At 57.6% G+C, this 26,971-nt stretch overlaps 1 protein-coding gene across 5 annotated transcripts in view; it reads left to right on the forward strand.

Annotated features, from left to right (window-relative positions):
- The window catches only part of ABCA13 (ATP binding cassette subfamily A member 13), a 132,659-nt gene that overhangs the window by 47,805 nt on the left and 57,883 nt on the right, over nucleotides 1–26,971 (forward strand). For all 5 annotated transcript variants that reach the window (XM_037041075.1, XM_037041071.1, XM_037041073.1 and 2 more), the window contains 12 exons: nucleotides 241–380; nucleotides 5,330–5,443; nucleotides 7,227–7,317; nucleotides 9,285–9,461; nucleotides 10,702–11,008; nucleotides 13,323–13,437; nucleotides 14,565–14,894; nucleotides 16,373–16,442; nucleotides 17,945–18,076; nucleotides 20,703–20,840; nucleotides 21,903–22,083; nucleotides 23,120–23,338. In XM_037041075.1, the coding sequence (XP_036896970.1) occupies nucleotides 241–380; nucleotides 5,330–5,443; nucleotides 7,227–7,317; nucleotides 9,285–9,461; nucleotides 10,702–11,008; nucleotides 13,323–13,437; nucleotides 14,565–14,894; nucleotides 16,373–16,442; nucleotides 17,945–18,076; nucleotides 20,703–20,840; nucleotides 21,903–22,083; nucleotides 23,120–23,338 (2,014 nt within the window). The remainder of the gene's footprint in view (nucleotides 1–240; nucleotides 381–5,329; nucleotides 5,444–7,226; nucleotides 7,318–9,284; nucleotides 9,462–10,701; nucleotides 11,009–13,322; nucleotides 13,438–14,564; nucleotides 14,895–16,372; nucleotides 16,443–17,944; nucleotides 18,077–20,702; nucleotides 20,841–21,902; nucleotides 22,084–23,119; nucleotides 23,339–26,971) is intronic.

Here is a 26,971-nt window from a genome sequence, read left to right on the forward strand (position 1 = left end):
CCACTCAGGCCACGCTGTCCTTTCCTTCAGATGGTGAGCGTGGACACGGTGTCGTGTAGTTTCCCGGGAGGCAAGAGCCCTGCGTGCAGCGTCGGGAACAAGCACTGCTGCGTGTCCTGCCCAAGTGCAGAGCTGCGATGGCTGCACGCTGGGGGCAGAGCTTGGGGAGCTGGAAGTGAGGGTCCCCGCTCCGGGGCTCCCCGTGTCTTGAATAACACTTTTTTTTAAACATTGCAACAGGCCCATTCTGCCTGAAGCTTTATCAGGAAATCCTGCAGTCTCCAGATGGCGCCCTGGTGTGGTCCTTCCTGAAACCCATATTACACGGACAAATCCTGTACACCCCGAACACCCCGGAGATCAGCAAGGTCATTCGGAAGGTAGGCTCCAGCAAGTGAGGGTGTGGTGGCTGTTCAAGCCGAGTGGCAGGGAGGGATCTTTTAAGGAAGTCCACGTGATCGTCACGTCAGTTGGCTCGCTGAAGGGTTTCGTGTGTTGATTCCAGTCTGTTCTGGCCTGTGTCCTTGTCCCTGACGTTTACATTGGGCTTGCAGAGCCACCCTCCCCGAGGTGGACATTCTGCTGGCAAGGTGTTCTTCGGAGCAGCTGCTGCATGAGGATGGTTAGGCAGGCAGGAGGGCTGGCTCAGGCAGCTGCAGGAAAGCTGGGGGCGCAGGCACTAGGTGCACCTGGGGGCTGAGGAGGAGCCCACCTGAGGCACCTGCTGTCAGGATTAGCGGGGTGTCCGAAGTTAACTGGGAGGTGTGGGCTGTGTCCCGTGAGCTCTGGAGGAGAGTCCCAAACAGTTTCTGCAGGGGTCAGCCCCGTTGTTAAATGCTTGGTCTCCCTTTCTCACGTTGCTGCTTTCCCACAGCTACTTGAGCCAGGGCTCACTACCATACATGCTTGCACTTTCCTCAGAAATGATCGCGTTGTCTTTTCCTGGGTTCATGTTTCCTGTCTGATGGTGGTGAGTGAGCCTGTGGGCCTGCAGGTCTCCTCAGAGGGCTGGGGACGGTGTGACCCCAGACCAGACCCAGAAGGGAGCGGCCACATTCATTCACCATCGGCTCCCACACTCTGGAGGGGATGCAGCTTGGGGGCTGCGTTTGCTGCTGCTACCCTAAGTGTGTCTGGTGACTTCTGTGCCCACCTCGAAAGTGTGCTCTCGGATTGCGTGTGTGCGGAGTCTTCAGCTCACAGTGAAGGGGTGTGGACCCCCATGTGCAGGAGCAAGTAGCCCTTGGGGGCTGCGGGGAGTCCCCCGTTTGCGAGGAAATGGCTCTGCCTCAGCTTCCTTTTAAAACAGGTTTTAGAACTAGGCTGTGAGCTTTTGGTTGGTGACATCGAATGTTACTGAGCATCCCCATTATCAAGGGTGTCCATCGCCCCCGCACAGGCGCTGGGCTCCGACCGGTGACGCAGTGGTGAGCAGGGCAGTGTCTGCCTCTGCCCGTGCCCTGTGCGTGGTTGGGTGTCTCCTGATTGTACCAAGGCATCTGGCGTGTTATTTAGGTGTCAGCATCTTTAGCGATTTGAATACTTAAATTGGTATTAAATATTTGGATTGGTATGAAAAGAGGCTCCGCAGAGGTTCGCGTGTGTGTTTGAGCAGCGACGTGGCTGGTGCGCTGTTTCCCGTTGCTAATTTCCGTGTCCGGCTTTCCTCAGAGGCGGAGCCGTCAAGTTATCGACATACTCAGTGGAGGCTTTGTTGATAATTTTCACTTTTTAATTTAATAACAAACGCATCTGAGTCTGAATGTTGGTTACATTCAATATCTTTTATAGCTAATACCTTTATTATTATTATAATTTCCTACATAACCATTTCCTAAAGAATGTCCTTTAACTGGAGGTTTTCATGATAATACTTAAGTGTTTTAACTTGTTAATTTTAAAAGTGTTTACACAATTTTTTTTGCTAAGAATTTCTCATCTCATAGAAATGCCTAAATAACTTGTATGTTTTGGGGTTTTATCGGCAGTTGCTTTGTGCCCTAGTACGTTGTTAGTTTCAGTGAGTGTTCCTTGGGCGCTGGGAGAGTGAGGGTGTGTGCGTGTGGGATAGATTGGGGCACTTCCCCCTCTTTGGGTGGCAGTAACTGGCTACATGTAAATCTACATATAAATACAGAAAATACATCGCATACACAGGTTGGGGCAAAAGGACGTTTACAATTGCAAGTACGTGAAACAATTTATTTGTGTGTTGTTATTTATGAATTGTATTATTTTGCATATGAACAACTGTAAGCCTACTTTTGCCTTACTGTGAATAAAGTGTGCCTATCCTTATTTGTAAAAAAGAAGATGAACTATTTTTACCAATGTGACTGTTTGCAGTAACACACTCCCCCTCCTCATCTCTCTGCAGTTTGACCGCACAGGCAGCCTTGCTGAGAGGTCACCCTGTGCGGGCCTGGGCCTGGGTTAATACGTGGAGCATTACTGTTCTCACCACTCACAGCAGCCCCACCCCCACCCCCCACTGTTCGAAGCCGGGGCGAGGTTCTCAGTGACTTGGCTGAGACTGTGCAGTGAGCAAGCAGTGGGGCTGGGACTTCAGCTGAGAACTGGAGTCTTGCTTGTGGCTCGGGTTCGAGTCATCTCCAGCTGGTCCTGCAGAGGCTCGGGACCATCATAGTGTGTCCTGCCATTCTGTCCCTGTCCGGCCCCTCCCTGATTCTAGTTGTGTTCACGTCTTTCCGTGCGGTGGTGACGAGGGCATGACGAGTGACCGTCATGAACTGCGAGCTTTTTTCAGAACAAAACGACGTGTGTTCTTTTTGCTTGGATTTGTTTGCCATTAACATTTCTAGCTTATTTTTGCTTGACTTCTAAAATATTTTCTTGGGTCTAATAAAAACAGTTGGCTTTGCTAGTTTCGTCTCTGTAGTAGAATATTGCCGTCTGTAAGAAAAGGGCTTCATCTCGCCCACAGTGGTGTGTCAGCCCCTCACCGGCTCTCAGACCCTTGGTGAGGGGCTCCTGACTGACTGCCTGAGTGGGTCTGTGAAGACCAGCCTTTGAATGAGGCTTCTTCCTGGTCACAGTTACTGTTGTAATGGGCAAGTTTTGTGTCATCTGTCATCTTCCTTATGGTTTCGAAATTGATGTTTGTCCTCTATGTAATTTTTCTCCACTTTTTGCCTAAGGAAATTTGTTTATAGAATCTCTTTTTCTCCTCTGTTTTCTACCATCAGTTTTGTACATCATGTTTATTCTCTCCCCAGTTGTTAGTGCTGAGAGTCCCCCCGCCCCACCCCTCTCCCATTGCCTTTCTGGAGAGCACGAGGGACCGCACGGGTTGTCTTGGTGGTGACCGTCGTCTTCCTAACAGTGAACAGTGCTTGCATTTTTATCGTAGCTTTTCTCTTGCCACTTTTACTATAATTTCACATCACTACTTTGTAAGGTCTCATTCCAGAACTATCACTGGCCTTTGGGTTAAACTGAGAGCTTGGAGACCACCATTTAAAATTGGTTCCGTATTTGCGTGGTTTCGTGGCTCAGGGCCCTGTTGGCCGTATTAGGAAACACCTGCCTTCTCACACGGTGTACACTTTTGCTCAGGTTGTCTTCATATGATTTGGTCAGGGGAATGCATGGGCAGGGCCTTTCTTTCTCCTTGGATATCTGCAGGGGAGTTTACGTGGGCATCACGGGTGCTTGGCAAGACAGAGGAATTCCTGGTTTGCTTCCTTCCCCCGAGAACTGTGCGGTCTGCTCCACTGTGTGCTGACCTGGGCTTCAGCGGAGAAGAGAGCCGAAGCTGCATCCGTGTTTGCCCCTCCCTAAAAAGCGCCTGTGTACTCCTGGATGTTTACCTGTTTATTTTTTAAATCAGAATTCCGAATTTCATGAGGCACATTAGGCAGTGGTCCCTTTTTTGATAATTTCGCCTAGTGTAAGAAATGGTGTTTGAATTTCCAGGCTTGGGCTGTTTGCCTGCCTCCTTCCGCAGCTACTGACACCCTCCTCGGGGCAGCCTCTGCTGGGGCCGGGCCCTCCTGTGCTTGAAGCACTTGGCGTCTGTCCGAGTCTCTCTGGCTTCTCCTTTTCTGCCTTTCCTCCCAGCTGTCTTTGGGGAGCAGGGACTGCATCTCCGGCCGCCCCCCGCGGGGACGTGTTGCCTGGCCATTTCCACACCGCTGTCCCACTCTTTTTGAGTCCGACCCCCACCGCCTGGCGCTTGGTGTGCAGTTGGTGCCACCGCAGGGCCCTTCCTCGTGGCCTCCCCCCCCTTTCACTTTTCTTGAAAATGCAAAGGAAATATTTCCTCTGTTTCTCCTGTCTCTTTAAAGTCAGTCTCAGATGAGGACTTCGACTCTTGCATGGGCTCCACCTTTACTAGGAGGGCCTTTTCCCAGGCCCATGGGTGTTGGTCTGTGGAAGTGGGGGGCTGCGCTCACCCAGGCGGGCCTGGCTCTCAGGTCTGTGTGGAGGCAGATGCGTGTGGGCCCACTGAGCTTCAGCAGAGCGGGGACAGACGCACGACCAGGGAGGGCGGGGCAGGGATTCGGGCACGCAGCTGGGTGCCCAGTGGGAGCGAGGCCCAGGGAGCAGGGCCTTGCTGGAGGGTGTTGGTCCTTAGGGGGGTGGCTGCCTTCCCCCCACCCCGACCCAGGGTGACCTGCGCCATTATCGGGGCTCCCTGGGACCCCAGCCCTCCTTATCCTTCTCTTGTTGGCACTGAGAATATTTTCCGTATCAAACACATAATGCTGCAGTAGGCGCTTTGTGGGTATGACCGTGTGTCTCACTTATTTCCCGAGGACAGAGTTCCATCTTGAGAGAAAGGCACGGGCACTGTGCTGTGGTTAGGGCCTATGTCCATGGTGCCAAATGCTGAACCAGCCCCTGATGCTGTCGGCTCTGCTCTCGGCTCCACGGGGCTGGGGCTGTATACAGACGTGTGGGTAGTAGCTGGGAAGGGATCTTGGAGGAGCTTGGGCAAACACTGCTTTAGTCGGCCAGCGTGCATGGGGGGCATCCGTGCAGACAATGAGGCAAATGCTGGAGACACTGAGAGGACATCGAGGACAGTGGGGGAGCGTCAAGACAGGTAGGAAGGGGGCACTGTAGTGGACAGGGGTGGCACCTGACAGAAGGAACGTGGACGAGAAGTCTCAGGGGCACAGCGGAGCTGTGAGGGCGTCAGCACACGCCGCCTGGTCTGGGGAGGTGTTGGCTGGCCTGCAGGCAGCTATGGCAGACCTCTGCTCTGCTGGCTGACAACTTCCACATGGGTCTCCGTGCCACAGCCACAGTGCTGCGGGCTCTCCTAATTGGCACACCGACGTGACCCGCCTGCTTTGTTTCACAGGCTAATTACACTTTCCTGTTTGTGGACAAGCTACGGACTTTGTCAGAAACATTGTTGAAGGCATCCGGCATTTTTCAGAGCGGTGGAAATGGCCAGCTGCTTGGCCAGCTGCAGGTGAGCAGAGGCCCCTTGGTGTCCGAGGGCTGGGGAGCACAGGCTGGGCATGCCTGGGAGATGGAGCCTGGGCTCTGCACCCACTGGGCGGGGTGGGGGGAACCGGTTTCCCAGCTGACTCATAATGTCAACATAAAAACTATGCAAACACATTTTGTAGACGATCGAGTATTTTGCTACCATGCAAGATATGGTGTATTAATTATGTATTAATACATGTATTAATTATGTTAATGTATTAATGATATATTAGTAGTTTAATAATGTATTAATAATGTATTAATAGTTTCCCATGCTTTACATTCCATGTCAATTCCAAAGCCTTTTTGGGTGTTTTGTGAGATTTCCAACCATAGGCCTATTAGCATGACCAGTGATCATTTCCTCATGTTCTGTATTGAAAACACAACACATTCCACAGTAATGTGTTCATGTGGCTTACAGTGGCCTGACTGCTTCAGAGCCTGCGGCCACTGCCTGCAGGTGTCAGCGAGGGGGTCAAGTCATGGCTTGGGGCACTTGTGTGGCTCTGAACTGCCCGATGTCTGATAGATGGATAGAGGGGCCCACATGGTTATTTCTGTCTGGCTTGCTTCTTGTGACCCTGCTGAGAAGTTCAAGGTGTGGGGACCGTTCAGGGCCACGATGGCTGGGCCTCACTCCCAGCCTGCACGTCGTGTACCCATGCACTGGTCCTTGAACTGGCCTGTGCCCCGGGTTTCCTGGCTGTGAGGGGAGGGAGCAGGCGGTGCCTGCTGTGAGCAACTCAGGACAACAGGTGGGGAATGTTTCTGCATCTGGGTCTTTCCGAAAGCAGGTACCAGGCTGGGGTAGCGTGTGTGAGGTGCCATTATAGAGAGTGCCTGGCTCTTAGAGCCAAGGGAGAGGAGTCCGGGAGGGTGGGCTGGTGCACCCTCATCCCACTGTGATGCAGGTCGGGCCCTGGGGGCCGGGGAGGGCGGGGGACTGGCTGCCAGTACCACGGGCAGTCCTGCAGCACAGCACAGTGGATGTGTTGTCATTGACCGGGTCCTGGTCAGAGTACCCTGTGCTCCAAGGGATGGCCCTGGTGTGTGGCCCTGGGCTGGGAGCCATGGAGGCCAGGGTGGCCCTGGGCAACCGAGATGGACCTCGGAGCACGGCAGGGGCCCTGGTGCCTGCTCCCGGCCATGGTGGTCCCCCCTCCCTATGCAAGCGCCAGCTGTGATTGAGGCAGTGTCGTCTCTAACTTGTTTGCTCCTGGACTAACTTGCTGACATGGGGACTGAGCAGACCCTCTGTCATGAGTCGGGTCACGAACACTGCAGACTTCGACTAGGGCCCTGCTGTGGCTGCAGCGACCACAGGCTCTGTTGTGCGAGACTTGGCGTCCTGGGAGCATATGGGCGGTACCTGGCTGACGGCGTGGAGGGCACTCCTTGAGGGGACTGAATCACAGGATTCGGGGTTGGGGAAAGGCTGAGCCCTGTCCCCAGACTTGGTGGTGCGACCCCCTTGTGGCTGGCCTGGGAAAGGGCAAAGTCCGCTGGATGCTTTACCCACAGGCAGTGCCTGCCTGGCCAGTCCCTCGTCTTCAGTTTCCACGCACAGCTGCAGTCTGAGCCATCGTTGTTGCCGCCTCCTTTGTCTCCGGGCAGAGTCCGTGCTGGCCCATGCCTCATGGCGGTGTTTCCGCGCCTCTTTTCGGGCGCCTCGTGCGCACACAAGGAAACTGTGGCGCGCCAGGCAGGCCTGCCACAGGGAAGGGATGCCGTTGATGCTCAGCTGTCTGGTGCCCCTGCAGGAGGCCCTGAGGAACAGATTCGTGAGGAGCTTCGTGGGCACCCAGTTACACATCGACGTAGACCAGCTGACGGAAAGGCTCCAGACATACGGTGAGTGTGGGTGTGCACTCACACTCGTGGGTAAGCGTGAGTGTGCGAGTGTGGGTGTGTCAGTGTGGGCATGAGCATGGGTGTATGTGTCTGTAAGGGTATTAGTGTGTACTTGTGGGTGTGCAAGTGTGAGTGTGTGAGTGAGTCTGTGTATGTCTACACATGTGTGAGTGTAAGTCAATGTATGTATGTATGGGTGTGTGAGTGCACATGTGTGAGTGTGGGTGTGTAAGAGTAAAGTGTGGGCATAAGTGGGTGGTTCACCCTTGGGCCACCAGGTGTCAGGGGACGCTGACAAGCCACTTCCTGTGCGGTCCTGGCTCGCCATCTGCAGGCGAATGGCCTGCACCTCACTCTCTGCAAAGGCGTTCCTGCCTGGGGCCTCTGATTGGCTGACTCAGGCTTGAATAGTAAAGAAGGAAGTTGAAAGGAAGGCTTCTGATTTGAAGACAAGACTTGCCAGTTGTGAAGTCATTTTATAAAGTGAGTTAATACTTTGGAGTCGGTAGTCAACTGAAAGCAGTTACACTGATTTGAAAAAGCGGAGTTTGGGTTTAAACAAGGGCCATGGGGCACACAGCTCTTCTGCGTGTGCAGGCCATGGACCTGCGTGTCTGTCTGGGGCTCAGCACTGCCTTCCACATGCCCGGAAGTCCGGGGCTAGGCAGGTGCATCCAGACAGGGCATCCGGCAGACGCTCAGCCGGCCCGGCCCTGTGTCACCAGATTGCCACCCACCAGGCTTCCGTCTGTTTCTGTCCGGGTGTCTCCCAGTCGACAGTCTGTCCCGTCTGACAGATTTGGGGCTGGGTGGGGGCTCCCAGCCACCCCTCTGTCCCACGGGTGCTTTTTGAGAGGAAGCTGTGGCCAGAAGCTGACGTCCACTGGCCTAGTCCCCAGGCCAGGGGAGGGGCCCACACAGGCTCCATCTGCACAGCTTTGTGGTTTGCTCTGTGTGTGTGTGTGTGTTGTAGGTGTGTTTTTGTGTGTGATCACATCTTGATGAACTCCCTTTCTCATGAGGTTCTGAGCAAGAGTCTCTGAGGGCCCAGTTAAAGACCGGGATGGGCCTGGGGAGGGGTGGCTGGAGCCCTGGTGCTGGGAGCCTTGCCCCTCTGGGTGAGAGGCCCCCCACCTCTGCCATACACCTCTGCTGACGCCATGCTGGCCCCCGGGCAGTCCGGTGGCCTCTTCTGCTGGGCAGCCCTGGCCAGAGCAAGCCCGGGAGTCTCGATTCCTCCACAGGCCCTGCCACCACACACTTGGTGACCTTTGGTCACAGCTCTCCCGCTCTGGTGTCCTGGGTGCTGTCCCTACACAGACTTTCCTGGGATCGTTGGCTTCTTTGTGTCTCTGTTCTGTGACCTGACTCCTCCTGACACTGGCACTGAGACACCAAGTCCTCCCCAGTGTCTCGTCCTGGGAGTGTTTCTACCTTCAGCCTCAGCTGTGCCCTGCTGTTTAAGCGCACAACCCCGGGGTGGTGGTGGTGGTGGGGCGGCCCCCTCAGTGGCAACACACCTCCCAGCACAGCTGCCTGTGGGACGTCAGTGCTAGTGAGCCACAGGCTGTTGCGCAGGCCGGGCTCCCGGGAAGGCAGGTGCTTTAGGATCGCTGGGGTCCAGCTGGAAGAATAACGTGTTGGCCACGCTCTGGGTGACAGCCTCTTCCTACTGCCCAGGCCACTCTCTGCTCCCTCTCCTGTCCCCACCAACCAGCCCTGTGTGAGTCAGCCATCCCTCTCCACCCATGTGAGAGTGTCTGAGTCAGGAGATGGCTGTGACAGGGGTGGGCACACTCAGCCGGGGAGCAGCCAGTGTGTACATGAACAGTTTGCATCTCCGGAGTGAGCTCCCTCCCTCTGAGGAGGGAGGGAGCTGCACATCCGGGGCGTTTGCACGGCGTCCACTATGGGGGTGGGAGCCGCTGTGCTGGGATGCTGCCACATCTGAGTGTTCCCGTCCTCAGGAGGGATCCTGGGCAGGATGCTGAGCCAAGTGGGCACCACCCGCATCCTTGCCCTGGGCCGAGTCCTGGTCAACCTGTCCTCCTGCGTGGCGCTGAACCGCTTCCAGGGGCTGGAGTCCGTCACCGTCCTGGAGGCTGCGGCTCAGGAGCTCAGGCAGGAGAACAGTTTCTTGGCCAGTAAGTACCCAGTGACGGCCCTGCACCCAGGGCCCTGGGCCAGCAGGCCATGTCCCCCTGCATGTGCCTCTGGTGGCTCAGAGAGAAAGGCGTCCTTTCTGCACAGAGTGGAATCAGGCCGACCCGCCGCAGTGGGCGGTGGGAAGAGGGCCTTGCACCGTAGTGACTCCCAGTGCTGCTGCTGGCCTCAGCCCAGTGCCGCTCACCGTGTCTGTGTTACTGGTGTACCAGGTGGTGCCACGGTTTAATCTCCCGGGACAACTTACGTGTTTCTTGGTGCAAGGTCCACTCTGGTTTCTGCCACCACTCTCACTGAATCACGGTGCCGTGAGTCCGGGGTGAGCAGGAGGAAGGACCATGGCCGACCAGCCCCGTCTGCTAACTGCTCACTGCTTGCTGGTCTCAGAGAATGACGGTGTGTCCTCACACTCGCTTTGACACTTGTGTGCGTCCTCATGTGCTGGACTGCTTTCACTTGGCTCTGTCAGGTGGCTGCGGGCGCAGCCTGTAGCACTGCGTCTTGCAGCCCAGAGCCTGGAGTCTGACTGTTGGCAGAGCGAGTCCCACCGCCGTCCTCCTCTGTGTGCCCATGGCTGCCTGCAGCATGAGCCCCTTCACCCCACCCTGTCCCCCGACCTCTGCACAAGCCCGGGTCTGGCTCCCCTTCTTGCGACGACATGGGTCAGGTTAGAGCCCCTGATACCCTCTGCAAAGACCCTGCCACCACACAAGACGTCTCTGAGTACGGGGCCAGGGCTCCAGAACGTTAACCTTGGGGGAGGCACAGCTCAGACCACAGCTGGTTCTCCAGGTAGAACTCAGGGAGTGCGCATGGCAGGGGGTGGAACCCCGTGTCCACACCTGGAATGACGGCTTCCAGAACACCAGTTCCCAGGGAGGCGTCTGTGGTCCGGGAGAGGAAAAGCCCAATTACTCAGCTGCCTTGTGGCATTTTTCAAGTCCTGAAAAATGCAAAACAAATAATTTGTTTGTATCAATGATGCCACGATGTGGTTTTATTAAATGGAAAAGAGGCCTGCCTGGGAACTGGGAAGGCCGGGCTCTGCTTCCTGCCGCCTGTCTGGATAACCGGGACAGTGGGTGTGGCCTCCCTGTGGTGCAGCATCCACCCCCTGGGGATTGGGCTCAGCAGAGCCCTCCGGTCCAGCCTCCCGCTGCATGCTGTGCTGACTGCCTGCGAGGCTCCAGTGGTGATGGGCCTGCTCCTCCTCCCCATCAGGTGTCATCTTCAACACATCCTTGGTCGGCAGCAGCTCTGGGGCAGACCCTCCACGGCTGCCACCCCACGTCACCTACACCATCCGGACCAGCGTCCTGTACAGCATGAGGACCAACTTGGTAAAAAACCCGTTCTGGAAGTTCCACCCTCAGAGCCTGCCGGCCGATGGGTTCAAGTACAACTATGTCTTCGCCCCGTTGCAAGACATGATCGAGAGAGCCATCGTCCTGGAGCAGACCGGGCAGGAGGCCGTGGGCCCGGCTGTGCAGGTGCAGGCGATTCCCTACCCCTGCCACAGCAGTGACCTGTGAGTCCCTCATCCCTGCCCAGGCCCCGGGTCCACTCACAGTGAAAGGCTCCAGGCGGGGCCATTCCGCCGCTTCTCTGCATGAGTTCCAAGGGTGGGGAAGATGTCGGTCCCACTTTAAGGACTCAAGGTGCAAGTCTCCTGTGCCTGAGCTGCCCAGGGGGAGGGTAGGTGTCAATGTGACCCAAGGGCTTCACGTTGGACAGCAGGCGGCTTCAAAAGCCCTCCCAACCAACTGGGGGCACAGTGTCCGCCAGGCTCTGCCTGTCTGATCCCCAATTCCCCTGATGGACTAGGGGAGCAGAAAATGGTTGCAGTCTCTTCAGAACAGACGCATGGGCAGTGGGCGTGTGGCCTACAGCAGGCGGCAGAGAGAGCGGCCCACAGTGGCCATGGGCTCCGTGGGCTGCAGATGGGTGAGAACCCTCATCAGGGAGACCACGGGGCAGCGGGCGGTGGTGTCGGGGCAGAGAGCAGGCCGGCCAGCGGGGCAGAAAGGGAAGCCACGGAGCCATTCCTCCAGGGAACCAGGTCTGCTTGACGAGCCTGGGCCGTGCACTTCTCAGTCTGAACCTGTGTCTCCCTCCCCTGCTCACTTGGTGTCTGGTAGCAGCCCACGGGACTCCTGTTTCCAGGGCACACACAGGGAAAATGCACTTGAGGGACACAGGGCTGGATGGAGCGGGACTGTGTAAAACCACATCCCTTCAGCCCCAGGACTCACAGGTCCACACTATGGCAGGAACCGCAGGATCCCTCGTGAAAGTAAAGAACTTCCGGGGTTAACCTGCCCCTTCAAGGAGTAGGGCAGTGTCATGGGGGGTTTCAGACTGTGAAAGCAGCAGTGTCGCAGAAGGTTCTAGCGCACAGAGGGTGTTCCTCTGCAGGCCGCTTGGGGCTTCTCTCTGGGCATTTGGGCACTGTCAGCCCGCCCAGCGGGGCTCCTGGGAGGGGACAGTGAGGGTGTTGGGGGTTGAGTGGCAGCTCTGAGCGTCGGGCACCTGGGCTTTGATTTGCCCTGGGAGAAGTCCAGGGTGAAGGGTTGACAAGATTCACGCTCGAAGGGTCAAGCTCCTGTCTTCAAAAAAATACCAGCTTGACCCACGCCAGACTGGTGAGGGGGCCTCTCAACATGCTCATTTTTATTGCTTCTTTTCCTTGGGATTTTTCACCAGGTAAACTCATTAAATGCCCTTCTTCTCCATTTGGCCACAGCTGTTGTTTTTAGCTGAAGTTTCCATTCCTGTTTATTCTGGGAGCTCCGAGCCCCAGAATGCTGCTCCTGGCCCCAGCCCTAGCCCCAGCCCCGTCCCCGTCGTCCCACTGAGGGGTCTGACATGCTTAATCGCATGGTGACACCACCTGGGGGTGGGCAGAGAAACCACTTGTTAAATGTCACTGCCCTTCGTGTGCTCAGGTACAGCAGGTGGCAGAGCTCTGTGGACGCTGTCCAGGCCAAGGAAGGGGTGCTGGCCAGTCAGGCCACCTGGTGTCAGAGGCAGTGGAGTGGTTCCTCTCTTAGGACTTCCCTGCTCCATTCTCAGGTTCCTGTCCAGCCACCCTGTGGGAAGCAGTGCCCTTCCCAATTGCTGCTGAAGCTGTCTCTACACGCTTCACGCTCTGCTCCACACCTCTGTCTTTACTGGCTTACTTTGAGTGTCCCCTGCCCCTCCCAGTTCAGGACCTTCCTTTTGCCCCTCTCCTGTGCCTCNACAGCAGGTGGCAGAGCTATGTGGACGCTGTCCAGGCCAAGGAAGGGGTGCTGGCCAGTCAGGCCACCTGGTGTCAGAGGCAGTGGAGTGGTTCCTCTCTTAGGACTTCCCTGCTCCATTCTCAGGTTCCTGTCCAGCCACCCTGTGGGAAGCAGTGCCCTTCCCAATTGCTGCTGAAGCTGTCTCTACACGCTTCACGCTCTGCTCTACACCTCTGTCTTTACTGGCTTACTTTGAGTGTCCCCTGCCCCTCCCAGTTCAGGACCGTCCTTTTGCCCCCCTCCTATGCCTCACGCCCTGTGTGTGTGCAATGGGCTGTCCCTGTGGGGCCACTCTGCCGAGGCGGGTGCTGAAGACCACAGGGGCAGTGTGCCCGAGGGGCCTTTGGGAGTCTGCAGGGATGGTGAACCGGGACACCGGAGAGTGTCCAACCTCACTCAGCCCCAGGCCTGTGGGAGCGGCCCAGTGTGGCGGGGTCCCTGGCAGCACCCCCTGGCCTGTGAGGGCCTTGAGAGATGTCCCTGGTACTGTGCTGACTGTGGCCTGACTCTGAGCAGAGCCGCTGTGCTGGCCCTCAGGTGTGCCCTGGCTTGTGTCCCCAGGTTCCTGAACAACGTGGGTTTCTTCTTCCCTCTGATTATGATGCTGGCATGGATGGTGTCTGTGGCCAGCATGGTCCGACAGCTGGTGTATGAGCGGGAGATTCAGTTAGAGGGGGTGAGTAGCCCTGGAGCTTGCCCGGGAGAGGGGCCCCCTCTGCCAGGGCTGTCCCCGGAAAGTCACTGTGGATCTGACACCTGCCAGCATTGAGCAGGCTTGTCCTCTCGCACGAGACGGTGAAGGAAAGAAGCCCACACAGCTCGTTCCACAGTTTTCAGCCAACCCAGAGACAGAGGCCGGCTGCCCATCCTGATTTATGGCTGAGACTTCGTAAGCCCAGCCTCGCTGCTGTTGCCCTGACGTCATTAACGTGTAGACTGTCAGCACTGTTGTTGAGAAAGTTTGTGGAAGCATCTGGAAAGCTGCGCCCTCCCCTCCACCAGCCTGTGGAAGAGCGAGGCTGGGAGGCAGCAGGCACAGGTCTTCTGTCTGCTCCCATGGTGCTTGTTGCTGAGAGGAGTGTGGAGCTGGGGCAGGGAGCTTGTCCTGGGCTTCGGGGGCCCAGTGCCTCTGAAGCTACCGTTGTACAGATGACTCACTCCTGATCCCTGTTTCTGCCCTGACCCTGTCGGTCCCACTGGGTGCCCTGACTGTGAGGCCAGAAGTCGTTGTTAATGGTGCTCAGAGACAGTGTGATGCTCCAGATGAGCCAGTGGCAGGGCTGGCAGACAAACCAATGTGATCCTCTGACTTTGAACTGAGTCACTCAGCAAAGTGCCTTCTGATGCCCACCCAGTGCCCCCCAAACCCAGGGAAGAACACTGTTCCTCTGTGTCTCTCTGTCTTTTTGAAACAAAACCACAAATGAAATGGAAAACAACAAACGATGGAACTGAAAACACGAAGGAGCAGACACAGGTGCCTGCAGCCCATCAGCCTGAGCCTGGGACCTGCTCTGGGCCTTCCCCCAACGCCATCTCACCACTCGGGAGCCCGTTCTCCCATGGCCACGCCTGTCTCAGTTCTCCCTGCTCTAAACTGGTGGCAGCCCCTCTGTGAGGGTCCCCACTAGTGGCATTGGGGCTGCCGGAGGAAGTGCCCTGCACGCTGCTGCTGCTGGGGCCTGGGGCCTGAGGGGGCGCTCTCAGCACTGCTTGCCCACCCCTGAGCAGCCTTCTTTCCCTGTCTGACCCTCCTTCCTCTGGGCCCCTGCTGGGCTAACAGGGAGCTTCCTTCTCCCACAGTACCTGAGCATGATGGGGGTGCACCCCGGCACCCACTTCCTGGCCTGGTTCCTGGAGAACGCGGCAGTGGTGGCTGTCAGCAGCGCTGTCCTGGCGTTCGTCCTGAAGACCAGTGGCATCTTCACATATAGCGACGCCTTTGTAGTCTTCCTCTTCCTCCTGGACTTTGGGGTGTCGGTCATCATGCTGAGTTACTTGCTGAGTGCGCTCTTCCGCCGGGCGAGCATGGCTGCCCTCTGCAGCAGCCTGCTGTACGTGACCAGCTTCCTGCCCTATGTCATCCTGCTGGTGCTGCGTGGCCGGCTGGGCGCTGCAGCGCAGACATGTCTGGTAGGTGGACTGCTGGGCAAGAGTGCGGGGTGAGGCCGCACTGCCTCACCCGGCAGGGTGGAGTCAGTGCCCCCTTTCAGCGTGTAGCTCCTTGTCGACGTGGGGACGGTGCAGCCGACACAGGGGTGAGCAGCACTGTGGGAGTCCCGGAACCAGCAGCAGTTCCTCGGGCAGCAGGTGGGCGGCCCAGGGCACCGGCCTTGCTCCTGTGATGGGTGTGTCTGGAGAGGGCTCTCAGGACAGTTGCTGGCATTGACTGGGAAGACTAGGGTTTCATTCTCTTTGCTTCATGTGTGGAAAGAAATGGGTTTCCATAGCTATTTCAGGAGCAAAAAAGTAAGCCTTTCTCTTGAAGTGTCATGAATCACACCACCTTAAGTGGAAAAACCTCTCCACGAGAGTCGCTCGCCCACTGGAAGTGCACCTCCCGAGACAGTGTCAGAGGCATTCAGGTCTGCAGCATGACCCTGGGAGAGGACAGAGACTTCTGTTCCACCCTCGCCTGATAGCGCAGCGCTGGCCGTGCAGGGTGTCGGGCAGAGGGCTGGTGAGATGAGCCAGGCCAGAGCCCCAAGCGAGGACTCAATGTTGCACAGGGTCATGTGAGCTCCTTGGGGGGCTGCTGTAAGCTCCCTTGTTGGGGAGGGCCCCTTCCTGGCTCACTCGGAGCTGTAGGGTGAAACAGTTCTGTGGGAGCCCAGGTCCTTGCCTCCAGCATCAGGCACCCCTCAGCGTGTGCTTCCCACCAGTGCTGTGTGCTTCCCACCAGTGCTGTGTGCATGCACAGATCTGCAGGGAGGGGCAGTCCTGTCTCATCAAGCAGTTCGTCCACCACTTTGGGCCTGTTGTGTGGCCAGCTTCTGGGCAGTGCCCGTCCGGTGTTTTAGAGAAAGTAAGCCCCCTGGTCACTTGGGGCCACAAACAGGCCTGTGCGTAGGAAAAGGGGCACAGATGGCCTGCAGGGCTCCCCTCCTACAAGGTCTCATCTCCTTTTTACCTGTTCCAGCAAGGAAGGCGTCCAACTCCGGCACGTTGTGCATTGAAACATGAGATGCATCCCGTGGCTTTTCCTTGATGGGGGAGCTTGGCCCTGGAAGTGGAACAGGCTCCCTTGGGCACTCTTTCTGGTGCACAACAGCGCACGCTGTGCTGCCTGCCTGCCCACCCGCCCTGTGCTGAGCAGCAGATGCTCTGCCCACGCCCCACTGCTGTGCCGCCATGTTCGGGCACTGGGTGGGGGGGAGGGGGGCGGGGAGGGCTTAGGGCACCTCAGGCATCCCTAAAGGCGAAATTGTTTCTTTTAACGTGGAACACTGCTAGCTTGCTGCTGAGTTCCCACGCAGGCTGACAACAGCACTGCCGCCAGGGGCAGCGCTCTGCCCCCTTGTGGGAAAGTTGGGAGGCGGCGCTGCAGACTTGCGGCCCGTTGTGCACTAACAGGCTGTTTTTGCTCTTCTTCTCTCCACTGGCCCCTGCAGTGCCTCTTCTCCACCACCGCCTTTGGGCAGGGAGTGTTTCTCATCACGTTCCTGGAAGGGCAGGAGGCAGGTGAGAAGGCACATTTCTCAGAAGTGACTCTCGGTGATTTGAGTGTTTGTTTGGAAATGTGCTGCCCTGTGGTGAGCCGGACAGTGGACAGTCTTCCTCACTAAGCAGAGCGTTTGGATCCAGACCTGGCATCGGGTGTGGCTGATGGGCTGCCACCCGCATTGGTTGCCCTGGTTTTAGGCACAGTCAGGAAATGCCATGTGCCCGTGGGTCAGCCCACCAGGTAATCCTTGTGACACCCTAGTGCCCGAGCTGACTTAGTGACTGTCCACACTTGTCCCAGAACGGGCATGCATGCGTGTCCTCTGTGTGGGGCATTACTCACTGGAACCCGTCTCCTGAACCTCAGCTCACTGTCCCAGCTTCTCTTTCTGATTCTCTCTTTCATGTGTCAGCTGCTCACGTGCTGCCCGTTGGCCCTCATCTTCACCCCGGACTTTCTGGGTCCTTCCAGAAGGCCTCGATGCAGACACAGGTCTGACCAGTGCAGAGAGAGGATGACCATCTCCCTTACTTGATGCACACTTTACCCCTATTAACTCAGCCTAAAATGATACTTAAAAAATTGATTGGCAGCATTTTTCACTTATATTGAGATTTTGACAACTAACTTCTTAAGCCGGGACAGATGTATTTCTTACATGTTTATGTGGTTTTGTGGTGCATTTTGTGACCACTCACAGGTAAAATACACGCAGTAAATGCTCCCCCACTCTCCACTCCAGCTATTCAGAAACTGGCTGGCGAACTTGGCCCTGGCTGTGGGGTTCTCAGACGTTTCTGCAAAACACGGCAGGCTGCTCTGAGTTCCGAGTGTGGCGCTGTGCTGAGAGCGAGAGAGAGAGTGAGAGTGAGAGAGAGAGAGAGACACTGACCCTGTGCTGCCCTCCCGTGTGCCTGGGGCTCCTCTCCACCCAGGTGGGTCAGGAGGGCAGAGGAGACCCCGGGCCACTGCGCACCCTTTGAATATTCGGGGTCAGTCCCGCGAGTGCACAGTGTTAGAGCACTGACTCTCGAGTTCCGGGCTGGTGCCACTGGACAGGTGGGGGTGGACTGTTCTGCCTAAATTATGTTTCAGTCCAGCGATAAGTTGCAAATGTAAGAAATAATGATTCTTTTCCACTCCAGGTTTTCTATGTCCTCTTTATGTATTTTCTAAGAGCGGAGAGAATAATATAGTTTAGAGTTTGGATTGACAAGGAACCTTATTATTATTATTTTTAATGACATGCTTATTGTCTCTAAACTAAGTAAAGCAAACTTTAAACATTTTAAACATTAGATACTACAATGTTGATGGTCACTCTGCCCATGTCATCGAATCAAGTGTGAGACTAACGAGCGGATGCCCCTTTGAGGAACTGGACCCACGACCTCGGTCTTTTGTTCTTGCAGCCATTGGCGGCTGGTGACTGTCGGCCGCACTGGAGGCCGCAGGACTGACCAGCCCACCTCGTCCCACTCGCTCTGACTCTGCCCCCTCCTTCCCTCCCTCCTTCCAGGGGTCCAGTGGGGCAACGTGGACCAGTCCCCGGAGCCAGTGGGCATGACGTTTGGTGGGGTGTGCTGGGTGATTCTGCTCGACTCGGGCCTCTACTTCCTCTGCGGATGGTACCTGAGCAACCTGATTCCTGGTAAGAGCCCCACACTCTGTGAGGTGGGAGAGTGAGCTGAGAAGCCAGTGTGCAAACGCCCATGCTGTCGCCTCACGTTGCGGCAACAGTGGGAGCGGGAGAGGCACAGACAGAGGAGTTAATTAACGACGGTGTTCCACAGTCATTGGCTGCAACGGCAGCGAGTGGTGGCTGCCAACGAGATGGCGCCCCGCTGTGAGCTGGCCGGGGCTAGCACAGTGGGGTCTCGTGTGGTGACAGATGGGTCAGTAGGACGTCCAGGGGCCAACCCACTGTAAATGATCAATTCCCCGTGGTACAGCGTGCATTTTTAATCAGTGAGAAAGGGCACATTATTCTATCAGCCTCTTGGGGAGAGAAACTTAGACTTATTCATAAATTCATCAGAAATAAATATCACAACAAATAATGAGTAAATAGGGCAAGTATAATTTTTAAAGATAGGGAATGCCTTCCTAAACACCAAAGACGTGAATAATACAAGTCTGTAGTGTTCTCCATTATAAGAGTTTAAGTCAAGCTTAAAATAACTAAATAAAATGATAAAATTCTCCAATCTAATTATTAAAACACACCTCTTAATAGTTAAAAAATTATAAAACATTTTTATGGGTTTATGCAACATTTTTTTCCGGTTTTCATTTTCTGCTTTAATCATACACTTCTCCCGTAACTTAATTAAGCTGTAAGAATTGACTATACATTTTATATTTTTGTTTTTTTAAAACACTAATCAATTTAACAAAAGAAGAAAAGACACCTGTTGTGGGTACACACAGGTACATAGCAGGGGAGGCGTGTTTGGGGAGCAGACTGGCCTGATGTTTGCTGAAAGAATCTAATCCGGGTGGTTCTGCTTCAGCCCAGATGTGAGAGACCTGGGCTCTGTCCTCTGTCCTCCTGGGGGGACAGAAGGAGTGGCCAGGAAGTCACTGGGACTGGGCCCAGAGCCCCAGGGCGGTGGAGGCGGAATCTTTGTGATAAAGGGGGCCGGACTCCCAAAGGAGGTGGATGAGGGGTCAGCTCACTGCAGGCAGAGAGCACCGAGGGGGCGTGTGTCTGCCCCTCCCCTGAATCGTCTTCGGTCCATGTTCCCTCCCAGAAAGTGTCCCTCCAGTTGCCCCCTCCGGCGTGACCCCGAGCCAGACAGCCAGTGTGCATGCAGCCAGGTCTCTGTGCACCTTCAACTCTTTCTGCTCCCAGCAGCTCTGGGGACTGGGGTTCGTCATCAGGCCTAATGTTGCAGCACGTTTTCCAAAAGCTTGTGTGGGGTAGGGGAGGCAGGTGTGATCACAGGCTTGCTTGAAGGCGCTCTGGAGGGTGGGATCATGCGCCACTGCGTCGGGTTGCAAGGGGGGACAGTGTGAGAGAGGTTTCACCCCGGAGAGGCTCCCGGGACACGGGAGGAACTGCAGGCAGAGGGGTCCGTCCGTGTCCGCGCAGCACGGTGTCTGTGCTCTGAGGCGTGCCTGGCCGTCCTGCCCGTCCCTCCGTGTGTGTGTCCTTACCTCTCCTTACGAGGACACTTGCGTGGGATCAGTGCCCACCCTGGTGGCGTCATTCAACCTGAACTGTGCCTCTGAAGACTCTTCCTCCAAACACACGCACCCTGGGGGCTCTGGCTTCAGCCTGTGAGTTGGGGGCCCCGGCTGAGCTGTCACAGGACGAGTGCTGTGCTGGACACCAGCAGGGCATCTGCCCGTGCCGCAGAGTCCCTGTGGTTGTTAGGAACCTCTGACTGGAGGGTGGAGGGGATGTCTCTCCTCTCTGCTTGAGGGCTGGAGCCCTAAACTCATCGTCACGTGGGGCCTGACGTCTTTAGTCACCTGCAGCTGGAGGCCACCTTCACACGTAAGCTCCAGAGGGCGCCGAAGGAAGTGGAGATGTGGTCACCGGGAAGCCCACCCCCACCTCGGCGCATGGGCAGGGCTGAGCTGGAGGCTGAGATGAAGAGGCTGACATGTGTTGGAAGGATGGGTCGGCACCACGAACTCTGCTCTGTGGGCATGCAGTCTCTTAAGTCCTTCGTGCCCTCGGTCTGTACCTGGTGGGTGGTCCGTGCGAACATCGAGGGCGGACAGGGACAGGGCAACTGAGGGACAGGGCAGCTGAGTGACGGGCAGGGGCCGGGGCTGCATTCTGGGGAGTGCCTGGCACCTGCCCACGCTGCTCTCTGTGCTAACCAACCCTGCCGGTTTCCTGAGCGCCTGCTTGGAGGCCTCTCGGGGAAGTGCAGTGGGGGTCCCAGGTTGTCCCCATCTGTGGGTGGTTTGTGCGTGGAGCCTGCTAACATGGAAGAGCACTTTGTGTTAATTAGTTGGAGTATTCTGTCATAGGATCTGCTGCATGGAAAAGTAGCTCAGGTGGTTAGAGTGTCGTCACGTACACTCAAAGGTTGTGGGTTCGATTCCTGCTCAGGGCAGGTGCCTAGCTTGTGGGTTCGATCCCTGGTCAGGGTGCATATGGGAGGCAACCCATCAAGGCTCCTCTTGCACATCAATATTCTCTCCTTTTCTCTCTCTCGAAAAGCAATGAAAAAATGTCCTCGGGCGAGGAGTCAAAGAAAAAAGAAGAGAAAAGAGAACAGAAGAAGCTGGCCTGAGTTGGCTGGTGTCCTGTTTTTCAGGAACCTTCGGTGTCAGGAAGCCGTGGTACTTCCTCTTCACTGCGTTGCACTGGAGGAGCGTGTGTGGCGTGGTGGTCCAGGCGCAGCGTGGTCTGTGTTCCAGCTGGCCGCTTCCCCGTAAGGACCCCGACCCTGAAGGTTTGTAAGGAGTCACACACGGGACACGCGTCTTCCCTCTGCTGGGCTCTGCCCTGGGTTTCCTTCCGGTGGAGCCTTTGTGACTGTGTGTGTCTCTGGCCCTGCACAGGCCACCGTGGGCTTGGGAGCAGGGTTATGGGCAGGGCCAAGTGGTGAGAGGCCCCTGATGGTGGTCACGGCATGCCCGGGACCCTGGTGCGATGCCCCACACTGGGCACAGCCTGGTGCACAGGCCATGTACGTGGGCGGGTGGGTGCTGGCTCACACCCAGAGCCTCCGAGGCCAAGGGCTGTCCTGAGAGGAAGGGTGTGTTGAGCACGAGGCCAGGGGAGGGCCAGGTGCTGGGGCTCCAGCCTGTCCTCAGCAGTAGGGCCGGGTGGAGACGATGAACAGCATGGCCCAGTCTTGGGGCTGATGGGCGCTGTAACACAGTGAGCTCAGGGAGAAAGGGGCAGGTTGTTGAGTAAGAGTGTGCATGGGCTCAGGGCAGTAGGAGGTGAAGCAGGCAAGGTTCTGGGACAGGTGGGCTGTCTGCAGGGAAGGGGGTCTGCCACTTCTGGACTGGTCGTGACAACTTTGGAAAGGCCATGCGCAGGCAGGGCGCGGTGGCGCCTGGTGGCCCGTTGTTCTCTTGAGAGCCTGGACACAGCAGCCTGGGTGCAGGTGCAGCTCTCAGGTGCCGTCAGGAGTGCGAGGCAGCTGCTGTGGTGTGGCCGCGGCCGCTGACCTGCGGGGTCCTGTGTGTGTCACCTCGGGGTCGCTGCCCAGGGCAGGACACCTCGGAGTTTTCTCTGGTTATTGTGAGTCAGTCTGACAACACGCTTCTGTCCCAACTGAGCCCCTGTGAACAGTGGGAGCGAAGTCGGGAGGCTGGCAGGTGCAGCGTTCCCGGGGTGGCCTGAGTGAGGCCCTGCTCCTGCCAGCCGGGAGCAGCTCCCAGGGGACAGGGCCGGGGCAGGGCCCTGTGCACCGCAGGCACCACCCTCCCTGGGCCCCCCTGCCCAGGACAACTCAGGGCCCCATTAGCGCCTCCTCTCCGGTGCATTTTGCATCTCCCTCCAGGCTCACCCACTCCACTCGGGAAGGAGACGCGGGAGGAAGGCACCCTGGGCGTCACCCTGGTGTCAGTGACCAAGGAGTACCAGCCCCACCAGCCGGCCGTGCGAGACCTGACCCTCACCTTCCACAGAGAGCAGATCACCGCCCTGCTGGGGACCAACGGCGCGGGGAAGACCACCGTGCTGTGCGTCCCCTATCACCTCCGTAAAACACGGGGCTTCATCCTCAGATGGCAGTTTGCCTGGGAGACTGGAGGCTGGATTCCTTTTTGCCCTGAGTGCCGGCAGTTCAGAGGCAGGAGGGAACCCTGGGCTTTCCGGCCATGCTGCTGTGGCCCCAGCGGTTGTCACCTGCCGGTCTGGAGCGGATGTGGTGGGGGAAAGATCGGGGTGGGGAGGGAGTCAGATGGATTTCAAAAACCTTTAAAATCCCTTTATTCCCTACAAATAACTCACCTGTTGTTACCTTAACCATTGAAAGTCCTGTGACCTTTTCCATTTCCCTCCCAGGTTTAATTTTATTCGCATTTCTGCGGGAAGATGAAATTCGAAATGACGTTTGTACTTTTTTAAACACTGACTAGGTTTTTTTTCACGTTCTGATTTTGTGTGGTTGCCTGTTTTTTAAGGTTTGAGTTTTTGATTCGGAACCCAAAGGCTCCAAGCTCAGTGAGGGAGTCAAGTCCCGCAATGCCAGGGAAATACGGGGTGCAGGCTCCCCCCGCTGTCCTGGAGTGGCCCTGTGAAGGCTGGCCCTTCAGTGGCGATGGGACTTCTCTTTTGAAGCACTTGCCGCCTTTGTTCTTTAGTGGCGCTGAAACAGGCTTCCTTAAAAAAGCGAAAACGACTCTCCATTCTGTGTTAAGAAGGGTGGAGAGTAGCATACACACCGGTTCAGTCGTGTTGCAGCAAAGACAAAGGGAGAGAGGAAGGTGGCCGTTCCCCTCTCCTCGGGTCTGGGTGGCGATGCTTCTCTGGCTGCTGCCATCGTCTGTGAGCTCGGCGTTTGGGCTGTCTCAGTCTCGGTGCAGCCCTGCCGCTCTGTGGTCCCCGTGTGTCCCAGGTGTGGGAACGCACCCCAAGCCCGAGTTGCTGAGGTTGAGCCAATGCCGCTGGGCTCCTGCCCGCTCCCCACCCCCGCCTGGGTGGAAAGCAGGGCCCTGCATGGTCACGCTGTCCCTGCATGGCCACGCTGTCCCTGCTGACCAACTGTCTCTGCAGGTCCATGCTGACGGGACTGCAGGCTCCCACTTCTGGAACCATCCTTGTGGACGGCAGGGACCTGCGGACAGGCTTGTCCGAGGTCAGGAAGGAGATAGGGGTGTGTCCCCAGAGGGACGTCCTGCTCGACCGCCTTACCGTCCGGGAGCACCTGCTGCTCTTCGCTGCCATCCGGTCGCCACAGTGGACCACGGGGGAGAGGCAGTGGCACGTCGACACGTGAGTGGCGGTCCCCTCCCTTGGTGCCCCCGTCCTTCCCGTGTGGGTGAATGGACACTTCTCAGGGCCTTTCTTGTGGGAAGAATAATGAGCACATAGATCTCTGCTGTGGACTTCTGACACCGCCTCCTACATCGGGGTCGCTGGACAGGCCCCTCGGGAGTCTTGGACCTTGATTTGTCCTTGAGGTGGGGGCAGATGCGCTCTGGTGGGCAGGAGGCGGAGGCTGTCAGCAGAAGTGTGCACCAGGAATTCGGGTGTAGTTGGGAGCCCTGAAATGAGACATGTGGCAGGGGTGGGGGCTGGGTGTGAGGAGCCAAGGGGTGGGGATGCTGTCCTGAAGGAGGGTGACCCCGGCACCAGGACATGTACCTGTGGTCACAGCAGAGACTGCTCCCAGAGTGGCTGCAGACCTGGTCCCTGAGCGGAAGGGGTGGGGGGCGAGGCCCAGGCAAGGCTGGATCACTGCTGGCAGGCGCGGGCCGTGCTGACTAGCTGGTGTCCAGGCTGAGGGTGTCCCGGAGGACCAAACACCCCTGCGGGGGAGTAACATGCAGGGGGTTGGGAGGAGCAGGTGTGAGATGGGGTAGAGGTGGAGCTGACCCGGGCAGCCACCTGCCAGAGAGGGTGGGCCAGAGAGGGGCAGCTAGAGTCCCCATTTTACTGGGGACGAGCCTGGAGCAGGAGGACCAGGGAGAAACCGAGGTTGCCGGTCAGAAAGTGAAGTGGCGTTTCTGGGAGATGAGCAGAGAGGATGGGCTGGGGGTGGGCAGACAGTAGGGGGGGTGGGAGCCTGGGTCCTGTGCCTGTGCTGCTCTCTGTGCGTGGCTCTGTGCCTAGAGGCAGCGTGTATCCCTGGCCTGGTCCTGGGATGTGGCAGCTTGGGATGCAGCCAGGCTGTCCCTTGGGAGGAGGAGCGGTGTGGACCAGCGAGCGGCACACACCTGGGGGAGGGGAAGTGGGGGCACAGGCTCTCCTGTTCCCGACTTTGTGTCTCCTAGACCCTGTCCGTGAGCTTTGCTGTCCAGACGGCCTTCCCAGTGCCCGGATGCCGTGAAAGCCTGTGGGTGGTGGGTGCTTCATCCTCAGTGGGGGCCTAGGGCCAGTGCCACCAGCCCCACGGCTAGGACGGGGACCGAGCCTTCAAGGTGTGACACTTCATGAACCTTGGTCATATTCTTGGAGACCCATCGAAGCATCCCAAATAGCACTGCGCAGCCTGACCCTGCCCTCCACACAGCCGCTCTGTCCCCTCTGCTTTGCATTCCCACTGCCACTTGTCACCTCCCCACACAGAGCTGCCTGGTGTCCCCCCAGACCCCGGGGCCCCCACCACCTCATCCCCCTTTGTGCCCATGACCAGGCAGATGCTGACTGTGCTTGGTGGCCGAGGTGAAAAGCCGCACCAGTCACTAAAGGGCAGACGGGCTGGGACAACCTGTGTTGTTTCCAACAGATACAGTCGCAGTTCCTGTTCAATCAAAACCACGTCTATTCTGGGTGGCAGCAAGGTCCGTGTGACTGGGTGCAAAGTCAGGTCCCTGACAATGATATGTTGCTTCAGGGTCCCATCTGGGTGCAGGCAACCTTTGTAGTTAGCAGTTAGCTGCCTGTTGCTTAGCAATGGAGCCAGCTCACACCACGGTGGTGGGAAGGAGCTGCCGTCTAAGATGGTGTGCCCAGTTCGGGGAGGGAGCTGCACACGTCTGGTGTGGAGCCCATGCCCCTTGTCGGGCCACAGGACCACCTTTGTCTTCTTTACCATGCAACCGTGTTGCAATGTGAGTTCAGGGAGACGGGCTCCCAGAGGAGTCATCACGGCGAGCCTCTGCCGAGAGCCAGGCTGGCACTGGCCTTGCATTGGCCAGGACAGGCTGAGAGCAGTCTGCATAGGCCCGACCAGGCCTGCAGAGAGACCAGGCCAGAGGGAGGTGATGCGGCAAAGCCAGTACTCTGGGTTCTGGCGGCTGTTTGGTTTGGTGGTGAGGAGCTGTTGGCGGGTGTTGTGCAGGAGAACAGGAGCAGAGGGCACCAGACTGAGCCCTGGTCACTCCGCCTGCAGAGGATGCAGCGCTGAGCAGGCCCAGCCAGTGGGTGAGGTGGAGAGGGTGGCGGGGGGAAGGTGGGAGCCGAGGCCGTGGAGAAAGAGGCTGGGGCAGCAGACGCTGTGGAGGGTCACTCAGGGGCGCTGAGCAGTGACGGGGCTCTGGGGTCGCAGTGACCACGGTCTGCGCGCTCACTGTGGCCCTGGGGATGAAGGCCCTTGGGGCTGGTCCCAGAGCACCTGGGAGGAGGAGGCGTGGAAACACTTCCTTACGGGAGTTTGGCTGCAGAGGAGTGATGGAACAAGGCAGAATAAAGACAGGCAGTGCAGCTGGGGGGTGCTTCCCCGGGACCAGCTGGGAGGGTGCCTGGGAGTGGAGTATGGGTGTGTGGATGTGACCCAGAGAGGTAGAAACCGGGCCTCAGGGCCATGGGGGTTGCCTGGGGGCAGGAGCTGGAGGCCAGCTGGCAGAGCACAAAGTGGTCAGAAGGGGGCACACACAGCACCTCTGCAGCCGTAGTGTGCGGGGGCCCAACCCAGTGTCACCTGGCTGTCAGTGCCGGAGGCTGGGTGGGGAGCTTCTCGTTTGACGTAAAAATGTGATCAGGATGCGTGGGTTTGGGAATGTCTGACTTCCAGGTGACTGGGTTTCCTGTTTTCACAGCTGATGGGTCTCTGGAGCCACCTGGGTGGGGTGTGAAGGTGCAGGACAGCCACCTGCTGGACGTGGAGCATGTGTCCTGCCTGCCCAGCTGGGGTGTCGTCAGCAGTGGGGGTGCTGGCATGCAGGGACAGAAGTCACTGCTCCAAGTGTAGGCTGAGACCAGCCTGGCGGCCGTGCACTGGGGCGTGGGGAGGCAAAGCTTTCCCTGAGTCTGGGTGGGAGCTGGCACACCATGGGATAGGCACGGAGCCTTTACTCCATGATCAGTGGCTAGTCCTGGTTTTTTTGCCCAAGTCTTTGTTTGGGGTTCTGAAACTTCCTAGGGCCCAGTGGTCCTTGAGGCCCAACTGTGTGGGGCACTTCCAGTACCCATCCTGTTGAACGCTCGCTGGCAGCTGGAGCTCAGCAGGGAGGGAACCCACCACCTGGTTCCATACTGGGCACCAGTTCCCAGAAGGCCATGCTGAAAGGGCATTCTCAGCCATGGAGGAAGCCTGAACAGGGGAGGGGAGGGCCTGGGTGAGGCAGAGTCGACTGGGGCCCCAGGGGGGAAGCAGGCTGTCCTTCGTGGGAGAAGCGGCCCTCCGTGTGGGGAGCTTGCTCTGTGCTGGCACCAGCAGTGTGGAACCTTGGTGCTGGAGAGCCGGGCAGTTTGGGCAGCTGGCTGTTCACACAGTGCATGTGGGCTGTTGGTGTGACACCGCAGCTTCCGGGTCAGGGCAGGGGCAGACACGTCGGTGCCAGTGGCCCAGTGGCCAGGACCCCCATCCCCCAGACCATGAACCATGAATGGTGCAGCCGAGCCCTGCCCTCCCTTCCTGGCTGCGGGCTTCCTCAGCCTCCGCTGTGATGCCAGGGCTGGGGCAGCAGTGAGTCTGAGAGAAACGTGCTCCAGCGAGGGGTGTGTGCAGGCTTTCCGACCACA

The sequence above is a fragment of the Sturnira hondurensis genome, unplaced genomic scaffold (genome assembly GCF_014824575.4).
Source record: "Sturnira hondurensis isolate 20B ecotype Veracruz unplaced genomic scaffold, ASM1482457v3 Scaffold0002840, whole genome shotgun sequence".
NCBI classification, from domain to species: Eukaryota; Metazoa; Chordata; class Mammalia; order Chiroptera; family Phyllostomidae; genus Sturnira; species Sturnira hondurensis.